The sequence below is a fragment of the Somniosus microcephalus genome, chromosome 3 (genome assembly GCF_052327205.1).
Source record: "Somniosus microcephalus isolate GS21.2 chromosome 3, FLI_Smic_1.0, whole genome shotgun sequence".
Lineage (NCBI taxonomy): Eukaryota > Metazoa > Chordata > Chondrichthyes > Squaliformes > Somniosidae > Somniosus > Somniosus microcephalus.
In genome coordinates this window covers 46,778,862-46,796,999 of record NC_140989.1, presented here as the reverse complement: position 1 = coordinate 46,796,999, position 18,138 = coordinate 46,778,862, and the positions used below count along the sequence as shown (strand labels likewise).

Sequence of the window (18,138 nt, the reverse complement as noted above, 5' to 3'; positions counted from 1 at the left end):
CCCACGCAATTTTAACTTGATTGACCTTGTTGAGCCCGCCCAGTGGGCTCGGCAGGCCAATTAAGGGGCACCCGGCAACAGGTGACGTCACAGACTGAAATTTCACCTGTCAAGAGGTTTTGACAGATGAAATATCAGCGTATCACAGCTGTTTGAAGTTGTCAAACACTGACAGTCTTACTTCTAACCTGAGTCCTTCTCCACAGACTCAGTTAGAAATCTCTCCTGCACAGAAAGCTGCAGGCTGTCACTTTTGACAGTTCGCAGCCATTCTGCTCTCAGTTTCGGTGAGATGAGGGACTCCCGAGACCTAAAGGAAGGAAGGCTGAAAAGGTAAGAAAAGGTATGTAAAACTTATTTAATCACTTTAGACACACCAAACACACTTACCTTTGCACTCATGCACCCATCACTCACCTGAACACTGACATCTCGACCCCTCCAAGTCCTTCAACCCGACGGTCCGCCTCCTCTAACTTGGCATGGTTTGGAGCCGTCGGGAATCCCACACTTCAACATCAAAAATAGGGATCAGGCTAAAAACTGCCTGCTAACTACCTGTTAATAGGCAGTTCATTGGCACTAATCCCTTCCCGCCTCAGGTAGGCGGGTCCCAGTGCGGGGCGGGTACCCGCCTCCTTTGAAACTAGCATGGAGGCGGACGGGTGCGGGATGGAGTCGGGACACCTGATTTCGGGATGTTAACCCCCCCGCACGCCTCCAATCCCGACTCCACGGGATTGCAATCATTTGACTCATTATAATTTTTGAGCTGATGAACTACACGCCTGACGTCACTTCCGGCAGAAAATGCTTTTTACCGGCATAACCAGTGAAGAAATTCAGGCCCAGCCTCTCTAACTTTAGTAGCAAAATTTCTCCAAAATTAAAACAGAAAATGCTGGCTGTAAAATTTTTTTAAATGCAGACCAGTGCCCAGGACACAGCCTCCCCCTGTCTGCATTGTGTTCTGATGAAGGGCCTGCCCTCCTACCAGACACAGACAGCCCTAACCAATGTCACCACCACCTCCACTGTAAAGAAAGCAGAGAGTAGGGTAAAGTCTGAAGTCAGTGTTCAGCCAGATCCCACCATGTTTTGCCAGCGTTTGTTGTTTTAATTTCACATCTGATTTTCTGCGTATTCAATGTCTCCCATCTTTTTGTCTCTTCCTTGGGTTGCCTCTTAGATTACACTGGCTACTCACACATTCTTTAGTTCTCTTGTGTCGGTAATTTATTGAACGCCGCTTTCCACCGTCCGATGCAAAGATCATCTGACAATCTCCTGATTTTCTTTTGAGCAGGTTACAGGCCATTCCACTAATTCTTCCTCTCTGTCTTTATTTGTTTCTCTCCTCCTCCTCTTTGTTTTGACTCTACAGGAAACTTTGTGATATCCGGCACCGACGGGACCGGCATGTTGCCGATCTATCAAAACTGCCGGACATACAAAGTTAATGTTGAAGCATGCGGAGGTTTTCATCTCCGTATCTGACAACAAACACTGTTGCTTAGCAACAGCTTCTAAAGAGTCGGCTGCAGCTGCAAGCGTCTCTAGCTGAAGCTGTTGCTATAGCTACAGACCTTGCAGTGCCTGACTGGGAAAAAAAAAGAACGAGAACTAAAAAAACTTATAGAAAACGGCTCCTGATTTTTGCCGTTAGATCGAGTATTCCGGGCATACAACCTCCGGATAAACCAAAGCTTCCTGTGTTAGAATGCTTGTTCATCTTTCATATTTTAGTTCTGAAGAAGGATGGAGCCTGAAACATTAACTTTGTTCTCTCCATGGATGCTGAATGACCTGCTGTGTGTTTCCAGTATTTACTGTTTACATTTCCAGTTTTCTACTTTTTATTTACTATGTTTTGTGAAGTCTGTCTCCTTTGTTTAATTTAGTATTGTTTGATACATTCTCACAATCTCCTACAGTAATCAGAAAGTTGCATGAGATCTTAGGGGTAATTTCCCTGTCAACTCTGCCCCTGGGTGCTAGTCAGGTGCAGTGCACCCTGTCATGAATCTTATCATGACTCATGAAGTAACACTGGGCGGCCAGCTGGTGGCACCATCCAAGGAGTATAAATACTCGGGCGTGGGCCCAGCTTGCTCAGGATGTTTCTGTAACCAGGAACTAGTGATGTAACTAGAAATCTCATAGTTTTGAAACAGTTGATTAAAGCCTTGTTTTATACTCAAACCAAGTGCTCAGTAGTCTTTTTACATCACACCCAAACTGCACTGTGTCTGAACTCAGCTTACCCATCTGGATTTGTGACTTCATCGCTTGAAATGGCCCCAATGCGCCCTCAGCACAGGCCTGCCCAGTGGCAGGGCCGAGCACCTAGACACGGGGAGGACAATCTGCCACTGCTGCAGGCATGAGGGCCCTGCAGTAGTGGCAATGGCCACCAATAATTTCAGGCACACATTGTATATTGTTTAGGTGTCGGCCATGGCTCAGTGGTCGCACTCTCGCCTGAGTCAAAAGGTTGTGGCTTCAAGCCCGAGTCCAGAGACTTGAACACATAATCTAGGTTGGCATTTCTGTGCAGTATTGAGGGAGTGCTGCCATGTCGGAGGTGTTGTATTTCGGGTGAGATGTTAAACCGAGGTCTTTGTCTGCCCTCTCAGGATGTAAAAAATCCCACGCCACTATTCGAAGGTGAGCAGTGGAGTTCTCCCCAGTGTCCTGGCTAAGATTTATCCCGAAACCAACATCGCTAAAACAGATTATCTGGTCATTTTTTTCATTGTTATTTGTGGGACCTTGCTGTGCGCAAATTGGCTGCTGCGTTTCCTATATTACAACAGTGACTACATTTCAAAGGTACCTAATTGGTTGTAAAGTGCCTTGGGACATCCTGAGGTCGTGAAAGCCGTATTTTATTTCTATAAATAATGAATAGGCACAGTAGCTGCAACACAAAGTGAGCAGCACCATGGACAGTTCCTCAGTCGAGTAAGAGGGACAGACCGTTTCTCATGTGTAGAGAGGAACAGAACACTATACCTGTCAGACAGGTCAGGCAATGGTAACGTAGTCTTTTGCCAGCTTCCTGAGCCAGTAATATTTGCGAATTCCCACAGTGTCCTGACATATTCCTGATCAGTCTTATTTTCCACAGCCAAGAAGGAAAGGCTTCCCATCAGCGTACCATACAAACATAAAGACATTCGGACCTGCATATAAAAAGATACACACACAATCAGAGTCCATGTTTAAATTCACACAATATGCGCACTATATCCCTGTTTTTCCTCTCCCATTGGAAGCTGGGGTAAATTAGGGCAAAGTCCACCACAGCTGTGCTCCACTGGGACCAAGACCTGAATTTCCTCTTGGGTCTTAATGGAGGTGCACACTGGCACGTGTGGAGGCACACTGTTGGGCCTAGGCAGGAAGGCAACATGATGTCTGGGAGATTCCTAGGCCTTACACGCAAAGGTAACCTTTAAGGGGCAGGCATAATGGAAACCCCATATAAGTAATATTGATTTTGTGGCTTTGAGGTAGCATAGAACATTATATTTTAAAGCAGGCATCAGTTGAAGAATTTTAGAGAATGCTGAACTCTATTTTGGCCAGCCAATTTACATTTATGTGTTCTTATTGTTTATTTACAAATGCCACTTCCTGTGAATGTGTGCATGCTGCTGTGCCAGGGCTGTGATGGCAGCAGCACTCCCAGGCGTCTGGGTAGTCTTCCAGTCTGCCTTGGAAGAAGCTGCTGATAAGCATGGTGATAAGCAATGGGGGAATAGGGAAAACAAGGATGGGTGTGAAGATTGACAGTATGGCAGCAGGAGGAGGGTGCTGATTTCATGGTGAGGCTTCTCTGGTTATTATACCCATCAAAAAAAATGCACGTGGAGTCTTGTTTGACTTCCTCCTTCTCTAAATGAGGATCCTCCTCAAGAGCTCTCTCAAGCCATTCAGCAGGTATTCTAGTCCTTCATGCTTCCAAGTGACATCTATTTGCTGGCATAAGTGATTGAAACACAGGTGACATGGAGCGAAAGGCATCTTTCATGAGGGGTCTTATAGGCAGTTTCTTGAAGGAAAACTGAAATAATCTTGACTCCATTACAACAGTGACTACACTTCAAAAGTAACGAATTGGCTGTGGAGTGTTTTGGGTTGTCGTGAGGATGTAAAAGGCCCCAGATGAATGCAAATTCTTTCTTTCTTTTGCAATCTGATGATAAATGTCCTGGGTTGAAGAGCCATTATAAACCTAAACCTTATCCTTTATATGAGAGCAAACTCCCTGCTGGGATCACAGAGGGAAAAAGTACCAAGGATCTGCTTCATAGCAAGGTTTGCACCAGTGGAATCAGGGAAGAGGGAGCTGATCTGAAGTGTAACATAGCCGGTCACAACACTACCCATGGGTTGAAGATTTATATGTGCAGTCTGAATCAATGAGGAAAAGTAAACCTTATATGAAATTTCCCTAACTGGCTCAATTAAATATCAATATCCCGTTCCCCTATGTATTAATTACACCAATTATTATTTCCCTTATCAGCTAATATTAGCCTGGAAATTGCAGTTGCCACCAAGCCTAATGCCTGCAGTATTGGAGTATTGCTGAACAGTAATCTAGTGAATGCCATTTAGCCCTCACTCACTGCCCTTGCCCTGAACACTGTAAAATTGCTGTGCAGTGAATGTATATTTTCAGCATTACAGTGCTGAAGGTGCCACTGCCGTTATTACCCTCATTAGTACAGTACCGACATAACACCTTGTTAAGATAACAGTGCGCCGCAGGGATGATTTCCCAATCAGTTGCACAAAGAACAGGTGCACAACTGGTGCGGGGAGATTGGAATATTCGGAGAGCAAGCCCTGCCCGCCATTTTCTGCAGCGCTGCAATTTTGTGAACTGCTACACTTAGTGAAACAAAGAGCTTGCAGCCATTTCAGGTCTTGGCTTCATTAAGCCCCTGAATTTTACATGAAAATATTTAATTGAAGAGCTATCACAGTTTTGCAGCTTCTGTGCCAAATGTCTTTTCTTCCCCTGTGCACCCAAGTGAAAAGAGCTTCTTAAAATGCCACCAGCTATGTCTTCTTTTATGTTTGCATTGTTTATATTAACTTTATACTATTGAGTTGTTTTTTATTGTACTCCAGATGGGATCTGACTAAGGCTCTAGACAACCTCCTTGAAATAACGGCCAACATTCCATAAGCCATTTTGATTATTTTTTTGTGCACTGGCTTTTAGTGATTCATGTACATAGACACTAAGGCCTAGAAATTCGGTGGCCTGCGCCACCAGTTAGTGCCCAAAGAGGGCACTTAGTGGGTTTAGCGCCACTGGCCACGCCTCCCGTGAAATTTAGCGGGGCACTAATGGCGGCGTTAGCCTGTAGCGCTGCACCGCCACCGATGACATCATCGGTGTGTGCAGCGCCCCACTACCGCCCCGATCGCAATATTTGGTAGCGCCCCCCCGCTGTAACGCCGGTCGCAATCTGTGACCGGTTCAGGGGGGCCTACCTGCGGCGGTAGAGGCGCTATTTAAAGGAGAGGTGCGGGGCGGCCATTTTTTTTGCTGGCCGCCTGCCAGCACCTCTCCGCGCTGCCGTCCCTGGCCTTCTGAGCCCCCCCCCGACCCCCGCGTTGTGCCGGCTGTGTCCCAAGAGCCCGGCACTTCTCCTCGGTGCCGGGCTCTTTTGCCAGCACTCGCGATCTCAGATCGCGCTGCAGCAGGCCCCTCCCCTTTAAGAAGGGGAGGAAGGCCTGCAGTACCACAGCACGTCGTGCCGCAGCGTGTGGCGCTGCGGCACATTGCGCTGCGATTTTCAGTTGCAGCGCCCCAAGAGGGATGCGGGGCGCCTCGAGCAGCGCCCCGCTTCCGTTTGGGGCACTGAAACGGAATTTCTCGCTGGCACTCGTTGCTCCTTCCGGGGCGGTACTTCCGGCGCCCAGGTGAGACTGGCGCTCCAAATGAGGCGCTACCGAATTTCTAGGCCTAAATTCCTTTTCTCCTCCACAGCTCTTTAAAGGGCTAGAAATTCATTATAGTCCAGGAATGGGCAGTATTATTAGAAATGTTTGAGAATTAGCGCCAGGTGCTAATGCTTTAGACTGCACGCAAAATTCATTCTCAGTGCTCAAAGAAATGATTGGCACGCTAATTCAAGTCTTAAAGGCTTAGCTCATTGGCATTACACTTAAAAGGTGGATCAATATCGAGTGCAGTCTAACCGCAAGTCATCACAATCTTTTCCCAGTACTTAAAGGGAAGGTTCATTGATGCTGCAGCACCGCATTCTCAGCATTGCTGGCTGTGCAGCTGCTTCAGCAAGGAGAAGCACAACAAGGAGAAGGAGCCGGAGGACTGAAGCAGGTGTGTTCTTGGCAGATCCACCTCAGTCGGGTGGTCAGGGTGATTGAATACTTCAACAAATGCTACATACCATCATCTGTACCACAAGCTTCACACACTGCCCAAAGCACCAGACCACCAGCACTTACCCACCAATAATCTCTACCTACCAACACTCACACCCACATCTCACACCTTGCACACAATGACAGCTATTCAACTATGGCAGGCACAAGAGTCATTAGTTATTAGAATTTATGTGATATGTGTGATATGCTTATGCATAAATGTATTAATGGAGTTTGCAATATTTTGTGGTCTCTCTCATTTCACCTTTGCGCCCAGGAGGATGTTGTGATATGGCATGTCACAGGGATGGTATGATGGGGATGTGGTGAGCAAAAGGGATCTGGGGTTTAAGTCATCCTGGGGTGAGGCTGGTGGTCTGTTTGGAGGAGGTGGCAGAGTTCTGTGACCACCACCTTGGTGTTGCGGAGCCATCTAATACACTGCTCCTCGCTTAATTGAAGGTAGGAGAAATGCTGTCAGAATACCCTTGGGGGGGTAAGGCCTGATGTCCCTCCTCATCCCTCTGCGCACATGTTCCCGTATTTCTCGATGCCTATGCTCCCTCCGCCATAGATCCAGGAGGGCGAGGTGCCATGCCAGTAAAGCCTCCATTACTGTTGCCAAGTGTAGCATTTTGAATCTTTGAACAATAAATGTAGCTACTTTGTAGTTGCCAGAAGACTGCTGATACAAAGGAAGCTTGAAATTACTCATAGCAACTGTTCCAGTGGGTGAAACTGACAACAAACTATTGAAACTAATGCGCCCCGATAGCTGGGAGTGATTAATGCTGATATCTTTAAATAACATCGCTGAAGCCAGCTTCCTGGAGCTGCACACCAGCTCTCCCTGTCGCTGTACGCCAGCTCTCCCTGTTGCTGTCTGGTCGAGGCGCTAAGGTAAGTGGCGACAATGAATTTTCCAGCTCGGGCGGCCAGTGAGCATTGCACGCTCACTAACGTCACGATCTGCCTGGCGTTGAAGTTACTGGCAGTACCTCGTACTGGCAGTGCAACGGGGGGGGGGGGGGCCGGATTTGCCATGTGTCGCTGGATTCACCTCGCCCCGGCGCAACTGCATCAGCACACCATTACCGCCATCTGCTGGCGCTAACGGGAGGCGCTAAGCTAGGAAATGTTCTGATTTAGCTTTCTTGGATCCAAAGTAACAGCACTTGGCAGAATTGAGAGGGCAGCCCTGTAGAACCTCAGCTACCCAGACCCCTGCCCGTTGGGAGGCTGTTGGTGGCCCCCACACTCTGTTCCTAGGCTGTCAGCCCATTCTTGGCCTGATTTTTAAGTATAAAATTTGCTCAATGTTTTAGTTGCTGATTGTACACTTATTCTCTTAACTAAGCTGTAATTAATTAGAATGTTTACACTCAGATATATATTCTGCTTTTCTTAGATAAATCAATACTACAACTGCATAAATAAATATAAAGATTCAACTCTCTACCTCATATATACAACTGAAGATCAACATTGCTTGTGCTTGTCAAACTTGGTCATTACTGCTGAGAAGTAATTAGCTTCATAAGCAAAAGCTTAAAGCACATATGACTTAATTAGCCTGCTCTGCTTTACTGAATTCTCAAATTTCAGCTTGGTTTGTCCTCGAAAAAAGCCTCAGTAATAAGCTTTCTAGTATAATAAACCTCAGCAAAAAAATGCATTTTTCAATTATGTAATTAAATTTATGCTTTGTTTGTTCAAAGAAATTACAGCTGCACATTCTTTCTCTCTGACGTATGCTCGCTCAAGGAAATATAAGCTTTCAGTAATAGTTTGTGAAAGAATACCTGATTTCGGTGTTCAAAATACTTCAGTTTGTTTTCAAGTCTTTTTGAAACACAGAAATACAGAAATGGTGTTACATAATGAGAAGATTGTACTTGAATAATTCAGAGAGAACCGACTGCTGTACGTTGAGAAATTCTGCAAACTGCACATGGTTGGTAATTCCCTCTAGCTGCTCTGGGGAAAAATATAAAGTCGAAGCCCAGGCTTTTGAGATAGGCTAAAGCCTTGAAGGAATTAAAAGACAATTGTACAGGTAAATTTATTGTAATGTTATTGCGAAATATGTAATTTTGCGATACTTATTTTGTTTAAAACCTTCTTTTGAAGAATACATATTTCTGCTACTGTGAGAAAAATGGCAGACTAAATGTACTTGGAATTTCAATTTGATCAATTTATCTTTTTCTTTCTCTTAAATGGTAGGTTTCCCTGCCAGGGGGAACCTCAAGAGAAGTCTACCACCCCATGAAAGTTCTGACCAACTGATGCCCACTTGAAAACACAGCATCTGTCATTCACTTGATACAGGTGTGCACTGCAAATTTTCCAATGTGGCCCATATTCCTGGGTGGCTTGGAAGGATGATTACCCATTTCACAATAGATAAGCAACAAGCACGGAGAGTCATTCGCACACAGCTGGCATTTCCATCAACGAACCACATTTAAATAATTGATCAATGGTAGTGCCACCATATTTTCACACCCAAAAATCACTGGTTGTGAAATTGGGTGCGTGTGGCTATGGAGCCAATGTCCCGACCCCTGCCTGCTTCCACTGGCGATGGAGCTTCAGAAAATGTATCCTATACTGTTTTTCTTAGATTAATTAATACTACAACTGCATAAATAAATGAATATAAAGATTCTACTCTCTTACTCCATATATACAGCTGAAGATGAACACTACTTGTGCTTGTCAAACTTGGCCATTACAGCTAGGATGCTTTAAAGGCCCACAGCCTTTGCTGTGTCTAGTGTCCTCAGCCATTTCTTAATATCACGTAGACAAAACCTAATTGGCTGGACATTGGTATGTATGATGGTGAGGACCTTAAGAAGTGATAGAGTAAGATCATCCATTTGACACTTTTGTCTGAAGATGCTTGGAAACACTCTCTTGCGCTCACGTGCTGGGCCTCATTATGGTTTAGGATGAGGATGTTTATGGAGCCTGTTCCTCCTATCAGTTGCCTGATTGTTCATCAGCATTATTGACTGGATGTGGTAGAGCTATAGAACTTCCCTTCGATACATTTGTTGTGGGATTGCTTAGCGCCATCTATAACCTGCTGCCTTTGGCGTTTAGCATAAGGTAGCCCTGTGTTGTAGCTTTGCTAGATTGGTGGTTCTTTCTAAGGTATGCTCAGTGCTGCTCTTGGCATGCCCTTCTACACTGGCCATTGAACCAGGGTTGATTCCTCAGCTTGAAGGTGATTGAGGAGTGAAGGATGTGCAAGGCCATGAGGTTACAGATTGTGGAGATACACAGTTCTGCTGCTGATGGTTGACAACGCCTCATGGACACCCAGTTTTGGGCTGCTAAATCCGTCCTTATATAAAAGTATCCACTGACTTAACATGAGCAACACCATGGGAGATGGACTAATATATTATATGCATGTACTGTGTGCTACTTGTGTACGTACTTGAGTGTGTTTGTGTGTGTGTTAAAGAGTTGGAAACAATAGTTGGATGAATAGCTGATTCAAGTGAGATCGGATTATCACTTTTATCATTTTGTCTTCGAACACATTGGTTTTCAAGTGTCATTATAATTGTACAGAAAAATATTCTGACTAAAATTGTTGAAAGGAAAGATTTTGAATGCACAATAGTTATAGAATCATAGAATGGTTACTGCATGGAAGAAGGCCATTCGGCCCATCGAGCCCGTGCCAACTCTCAGCTAGTCCCACTCTCCTGCCCTGAAATTTTTTTTCCTTCAGATACTTATCCAACTCCCTATCCAACTCAAGTTTATTAAACAAAAAGAATAAAATGTGTTTGTCTCTTTGATGAACTCCAATCTTTCTAGCTTGTGGAGTGCTTCTGGGAAGATATTACAAACGTTTGATAGCAAAAATGTATAGGGAAGGCGCTCGATCCCTGGGGGAACACCCAGCAGGTAAGACAGCGCCATCATACTGGACCAATGCCTGTAATGGTTGAATCTGAGGCAGGATCAGAAGGTGTGTTGGGCCATGTTTGTTTGTCAAAAGTCTCTGCAGAATTTATCGGGTAAGGAAGAATGAGGATATAGAGCCCTGTAGCCCTGTTTGTCTGACCCTCCCCTCCCCTCTCACTGCACATACCCTGATCCTGAAGTACAGAATACTATTACAGTACAACAATTTTCAAATCGTGTCACTATCAAATATGTGACTGTAAATGCAGTGTAAGTGCAGCAATGTCTAAACCAGTGCCAATTTTTTTTTTTTAATTATTCATTTGACAGCTCATTTGGACACCATTTATTTACAGTTCATGGCTGAGTAGACTACACTCGCCAATTACTTCTCTGGATGGAAAGGTGACATTGTGGATTCCAGTGAGGAATTCATCGAAGTAAGATTTGCTGGAGCATTTCTGTTATATAGACCTGCATGTAATTGTTAGGAAACATTGTGAAGAACCTCCGGATAAAACAGGAATGGTGTACTTGCCTCACAGGGAGAGTTCCGAATCGGAGTTGGAAAAATCACACTTCTCAACTCATTGAAATTGGTTATTAGAGGCTCTCTGGTGCTGAGGAAAAGGGCATGACCTGAAGAAAAAACACATAAATTTAAAAATATATAAGCTATAACCTCATTAGGTAGGACAATGCATCAGATAATTTGTTAACCTTTAATGCAGGTTTCAAGATAACATCCATTCTTATGGCAGCTACCGTTTCTCATTAGAGCTATGCTGCTTTCAACCCAAATAGCTTTCACTACTCTAAACAACAAAATTGATCTCTCACAAAATTGGAGTGTGTGCAGCAGATGCATGGCTAGTTGCTAAAACGTGTGGAGGTGAATATGACACAGTTTAAGAAATTCCCATGAGAATGATTCTGTAGATAAACTAGCAATTTTGGTTTTTCTATCCATACAGTACTTACATCTAAGTCCTGTATCGCTGATAAAGCTGCTACAAACAGTGGTGTGCAGAACCTAACAATAAGTAATCTCCCTCAGTAAAAGACTCAGCTAGGTTCAGTTTTGAAGGGAGCGACTGTTTGGAAGCAGTTGATGGGAACACACTTAAAGTGTGTTGAAGTTTTGTGAGCTCAACTTTTTCCTTCTTGTGCATAAAACACAAAAACAGAAACAGAAATATATATATATATAAAATATATAATATAAATGCATTTATTATCTATATATAATATAAATGTATTTATTATCTAAATATATATATAAATAAATGTATTTATTATTTAAATATAGTATAAATCTATTTATTATCTAAATATATATATGATATAAATGTATTTATCTAAATATATATATATTTATTAGCTAAATATATAATAATAAATGTATTTATTATCTGAATTCACGCTAGTAGTGCTTCTCCGCCATGCTTTAGCACCTCGGCGGGGATTCCATCTGCTCCTGAGGCCTTGTTGTTCTTCAGTTGTCGGATGGCCTTTTCAACCTCATGCCGGGCTGGTGTTGTGCTGAGATGGTGGCGGGTAGCATGCTGTGGGATGGAGTTGAGGACACTCGCATTGAAGACAGAGTCGCGGTTAAGGAGATCTTTGAAGTGCTCCTTCTAGCGGGCACTGACTGCCGCTCTGTCCTTGATGAGTACCTCTCCGTTCTTGGCCCGCAGTGGGGTAGGGCCTTGGGCCGTAGATGGTCTTGACTGCGCTAAAGAATCCACGCACGTTGTGGTTGTCGGCTAGCTGCTGGATCTCCTGCGCTTTCTCCACCCACCATCTGTTCTTTAGGTCGCGAGTCTTTTGTTGGACCTCGGCCTTCAGGCTTCTGTAGAGCTGCTTTCTTCCTCTCAAGTTCTGTTGCTGTTTCCAGGTCAGGAATGCCTTGCGCTTGCGCCTTATTTCGGCTTTGCGGCTTATGAACTCATTTCTCTTATCTGGAAGGAGGAGAGCATGCCACGGGATCTCAGAGACACCGTAATTGTGACCATCTTCAAGAAAGGTGACAAGTCCGATTGCAGTAATTACAGAGGAGTTTCCCTGCTGTCTGCCACAGGGAAAGTCATCGCAAGAATCCTCCTCAATCACCTTCTCCCAGTGGCCGAAGAGCTCCTCCCAGAGTCGCAATGCGGATTCCGTCCACTAAGGGGCACAATGGACATGATCTTCACCGCACGTCAATTACAAGAGAAATGCAGGGAACAGCACCAACCGCTGTACATGGCCTTCTTTGATCTCACAAAGGCCTTCGACACTCAACCATGAGGGATTATGGAGTGTCCTCCTCAAATTCTGCTGCCCTCAAAAGTTTGTCACCATCCTCCGCCTGCTTCACGACGACATGCAAGCCGTGATCCTGACCAACGGTTCCACCACAGACACAATTCACGTATGAACCGGAGTCAAGCAAGGCTGTGTCATCGCACCAATGCTCTTCTCGATCTTCCTTGCTGCAATGCTTCATCTCACCCTCAGTAAGCTCCCCACTGGAGTGGAGCTAATTTACAGAACAAACGGGAATCCGTTCAACCTCTGTCGCCCCCAGTCCAGATCCAAGGTCGTCCCATCCTCTGTCGTCGATCTACAGTATGCGGATGACGCTTGCGTCTGCGCTCACTCGGAGGTCGAACTCCAAACCATCGTCAACACCTACACGAAAGCGTATGAGAGCATGGGCCTTACACTAAACATCCGTAAGACAAAGGTCCTCTACCAACCTGCCCCCGCCACACAGTACTACCCCCCAATTATCAAAATCCACAACAAGGCCTTGGGCAACATGGACCACTATCCATACCTCAGGAGCCTACTGTCAACAAGGGCAGGCGTCGACAACGAAGTCCAACACTGCCTTCAGTGTGCCAGAGCAGCCTTTGGTCGCCTGAGGAAGAGTGTGTTTGAAGACCAGGACCTCAAACCCGGCACTAAGCTCATGGTCTACAGAGCAGCAGTGATACCAGCCCTGCTGTATACCTCAGAGACATGGATCATGTACTGCAGGCACCTCAAAGCACTGGACAGGTACCACCAACGCTGCCTCCGCAAGATCCTGCAAACCCACTGGCAGGATCGGCACAACAACGTCAGTGTTCTTGCTCAGACCAACATCCCCAGCATCGAAGCTTTGACCATGCTCAATCAGCTCCGATGGACGGGTCACATTGTCCGCATGCCTGATACGAGACGCCCAAAACAAGCGCTCTACTCGGAGCTCCAGCACGGCAAGAAAGCCCCAGGTGTGCAAAGGAAACGCTTCAAGGACACCCTCAAAACCTCCTTGAAAAAGTGTAACATCCCCATCGACACCTGGGAATCCCTGGCCCAAGACCGCACAAAGTAGAGGAGAAGCATCCGGGAAGGTGCCGAACACCTCGAGTCTCTTCGCTGGGAGCAAGCGGAAGCCAAGCACAGGCAGCGCAAGCACCCCACCCACCCGCCCCTTCAGCCACCGTCTGCCCCACCTGTGACAGAGACTGTAGGTCCCGCATTGGACTCATCAGTCACCTGCGAACTCATTTTTAATGTGGAAGCAAGTCATCCTCGTTTCCGAGGGACTGCCTAAGAAGAACAAGAATTTATTATCTAAATCTATCTATCTATCTATATATATATAAAAGGATCCGTCCGTCTGTATATCTGTCTGTATGTCTGTCTGTCCGCTATACACTCAAAAATTATAGAGCGTACCTACACATATGTTACATCAAAAGAAAGCTTATGATTAGGGGAGTCTCATAGGTGTATTTACTTTTTGGTCAGACAAAAATTGTTCGGACAGTATACAAAAAACGTTCAAAAATCCGCTCATTAGCGGTTGACCAATCGTACTGCTCATTAGCGTTGAGTGACGTGATGGTTGACCAATCCTACAGTTCAGTGGCCTGATGGTTGACCAATCGGTGCGTCACAGGGGGCATTTCATTCCGTGTGTGAGCGGGACCTAATCCTGCAGCCTCCCGAAACGTTGCCGCCATTTTTTTCACTGCTTTTACTCAACAGCAGTTGAGGTGGGTTGGGGTCACTCGGGCCGGGCCTGACAACCGCTCGGCCCGAGACACAGAGTGGGGGAGCAGCAGTGGCCGGCCATCAACCGCGCGGCCATGTAAACTGCCGTTTTACAAAAAAGCCTTGGCAACGCCGGGCCCCCCTAGCTAGTATATATATAATGTAAATGTATTTATCATATAAACACATAAGATATATAAAGACTTGCATTAACATTACAGCTTATTATGCCTCAAAGTGTTTCATGTGTAATTAATTATTTTGAAGTGCAGCCACTGTGGTTCGTTAGGCAAATATAGCAGCCATGTTGTACACAGCAAACTCCCAGAATTAGCAATACCCAGTTAAACAATTCTTGGTGGCATTCACTGAAGGAGGAATGTTGGCCAGTACACCCGAAGAACTCACTGCTTTTTTCTGAATAGCGCCATGGGATCATTCACTACCAAAACCAGCCAGATCCACATCTGAACAATCAGAGGGCACCTCTGACAATCTAGACCACCTCAGTATGGCACTGGAGTGTCAGCTCAGATTATGCTCTCAAGAGACAATAGTGAGTGCGAATCCAACTGAATCAAACTGACATGGCAGTGTATATCTGTACACAGAAATCTCGCATAAGTGCCATGCACAATGTGCAGGGTTTTTTTATGGGGTGTTTTTCAGTTTTGACAACCTTTTTAAACATCAAACACTTCCTGCTTATTTACATCACTGGTTACCTTTGGGCACAGCTCCCTTTGTATTACCCCAATGATGGCCTTTAATCTTGGCCTGAAGAGAATTCTCTACTGCACCAGCATGACATTTTCCGATCTCCACACTTTGCTGCGGTCTCTTAGACCGAGGTGTTAATTCAGCACCAATTTGTGCTAACATCTAGGTAGCTTTGTATTGTGACTTCACACTCACGATATATGGATTGATCACTTAAAGCACGGTGGGGGGGGGGCAGGGGGAAAGTGGAATAGGAGGACAGAGGGGAAAGGATAGGAGGCCGGGTGTCAGGATCAGAAGCAGGGGAGGGGAGAATCGAGAGCCGCGGCGATCGGGGGAGGTGAGGTCAGGAACTGTGGCCTGCGTTTTTTACATGTGCGTTCAGGCGAAGCAGTCCTGCTCCTCCTGGCTCCACAGTCAGGAAAGTAAATGTGAAAACTTATCCTGTCAATCCCAAGATCTGGTTTTCCTGCGAAAAATCGCATAGACCTCCTCAGAAGACAAACACGGGACACAACCAACAGAGTACCCTTCATCGTCCAGTACTTCCCCGGAGCAGAGAAACTACGCCATGTTCTTCGCAGCCTTCAACATGTCATCGATGACGACGAACACCTCGCTAAAACCATCCCCACGCCTCCACTACTCGCATTCAAACAGCCGCCTAACCTCAAACAGACCATCGTTCGCAGCAAATTACCCAGCTTTCAGGAGAACAGCGACCACGACACCACACAACCCTGCCACAGCAACCTCTGCAAGACATGCCAGATCATCAACACAGATACCATCATCACACGTGAGGACACCACCCACCAGGTACATGGTACATACTCATGTGACTCGGCCAACGTTGTCTACCTCATACGTTGCAGGAAAGGATGCCCCGGAGCATGGTACATCGGCGAGACCATGCAGACACTGCGACAACGGATGAACGGGCACTGCGCAACAATCGCCAGACAGGAGTGTTCCCTCCCAGTCAGGGAACACTTCAGCAGTCAAGGACATTCAGCCTCCGATCTTCGGGTAAGCATTCTCCAAGGCGGCCTTCGAGACACACGACAACGCAAAATCGTCGAGCAGAAACTGATAGCCAAGTTTCGCACCCATGAGGACGGCCTCAACCGGGATCTTGGGTTCATGTCATGCTACATGTAACCCCACCTGAAGTAGGGTCATCCAGACTCGAGTCGTCGTTGGCTTGTTCTCGCTACACAGATGCGGCCGGACCTGCTGTGATTTCCAGCAAAAAAAATGTTTTTTGTCTGTTTTTTTGTTTTTCATACAGACCCCAGCATCTGCAACATTTGACCCCTTGTGACCCCACCTCATTGTTCTTTGATGTAATGTTTTCCTGACTGACCTGTTTGGACACCATTCACACCTTTGATTGCTGTGATTATCTCTCTGCCGAAGTGTGATAAATGGCAGTTGGAAAGATTACCTGTAAACATCTGACATTATTCTCTGACTATATAAGCTGTGTCTTTATGCATTTCTCCACTTCACCTGACAAAGGAGCAGCGCTCCGAAAGTTTGTGATTTCAAATAAAGCTGTTGGACTAAAACCTGGTGTTGTGTGATTTCTTACATTGGTTTTCCTGAGTGCAGCCAACGCTGGCACGAGCTGCCTCAGAGCAGACCAATCTTGAAGTGAGGGCCTCAAACAGGTGTTAAGTCTCTTATTTGCATACGTAAAGGGCCTAACGTCTGTTTCGGGTGTGGGCCCTGGACACCTACTTTTTTTCCTTCACCAATATGGCGAGAGGCGCACTTCCGACCTGACTTTATCGCCTGCTTCCTGCCCACCATATCGGGAACTTAGTAGGCCAAATATATAGGCCAGTATGTCGTAACTTGGTGCTTTTAAAGAATCATACAGCATTGTGGTGAGTCAGCTATTCACATATCGATCAGCTGTCACAGCTTGCTTTGTGAAGAGCTGCCTCCAGTAGTAGCATGTCAAACAAAATGAGTTGATTTTATTTCTCTCTGCTGGTGTACAGATGCTGGTGGAAGGATATAAAGCGCCTCTCAGGCAACCAATCCTTCTGACATTTCCCCGTAAGTACTTCTCTTCCAAACATGTTAGATAGGAAGAATTCCATTGGGAAACCCATTAGTGCCATTCAAGGGAGTTTGAAGCCAAAAAAATAATGAGAGTTGGCACAAAAGTTTATGAAAGCTTAAATGCCAGCAGAAAAAAAAACAGGTAATAGCTGTGAGTATCTGACATAGAAACATAGAAGATAGGAGCAGGAGTAGGCCATTCGGCCCCTCGAGCCTGCTCCGCCATTTAATGAGATCATGGCTGATCATCCAAACTCAGTACCCTGTCCCTGCCTTCTCCCCATATCCCTTGATCCCTTTAGCCTTAAGAAATATATCTAACTCCTTCTTGAATGTATTTAATGAATTGGCCTTTACTGCCTTCTGTGGTAGAGAATTCCACAGGTTCACCACTCTCTGGGTGAAGAAATTCCTCCTCATCTCTGTCCTAAATGGCTTACCCCTTATCTTTAGACTATGACCCCTGGTTCTGGACTCCCCTGCCATCAGGAACATCCTTTCTGCATCTAGTCTGTCTAGTCCTGTTAGAATTTTATAAGTTTCAATGAGATCCCCTCTCATTCTTCTAAACTCCAGCGAGTATGAGCCCAATCGACCCAATCTCTCCTCATACGTCATTCCTGCCATCCCAGGTATCAGTCTAGTGAATCTTCGCTGCACTCCCTTCATGGCAAGAACATCCTTCCTCAGATAAGGTGACCAAAACTGCACACAATACTCAAGGTGTGGTCTCACCAAGGCCCTGTACAACTGCAGCAAGACATCCTTGTTCCTGTACTCGAATCCTCTCGCTACGAAGGCCAACATACCATTTGCCTTCTTAACCGCCTGCTGCACCTGCATGCTTACCTTCAGCGACTGGTGCACAAGGACACCCAGGTCTCGTTGCACTTCCCCTTCTCCCAATCTATTGCCGTTCAGATAATAATCTGCCTTCCTGTTTTTGCCACCAAAGTGGATAACCTCGCATTT

The 18,138-nt window shown here is 45.7% G+C and overlaps 1 protein-coding gene across 1 annotated transcript in view; it reads right to left on the bottom strand.

The window, feature by feature from the left end:
* The window catches only part of LOC147121021 (ALK tyrosine kinase receptor-like), a 970,192-nt gene that overhangs the window by 412,124 nt on the left and 539,930 nt on the right, over positions 1–18,138 (bottom strand). The window contains exons 7-8 of the mRNA XM_085977636.1: positions 10,883–10,983; positions 3,016–3,185 (exon numbers count right to left, since the gene is read on the bottom strand). Of these exons, the coding sequence (XP_085833762.1) occupies positions 3,016–3,185; positions 10,883–10,983 (271 nt within the window). The remainder of the gene's footprint in view (positions 1–3,015; positions 3,186–10,882; positions 10,984–18,138) is intronic.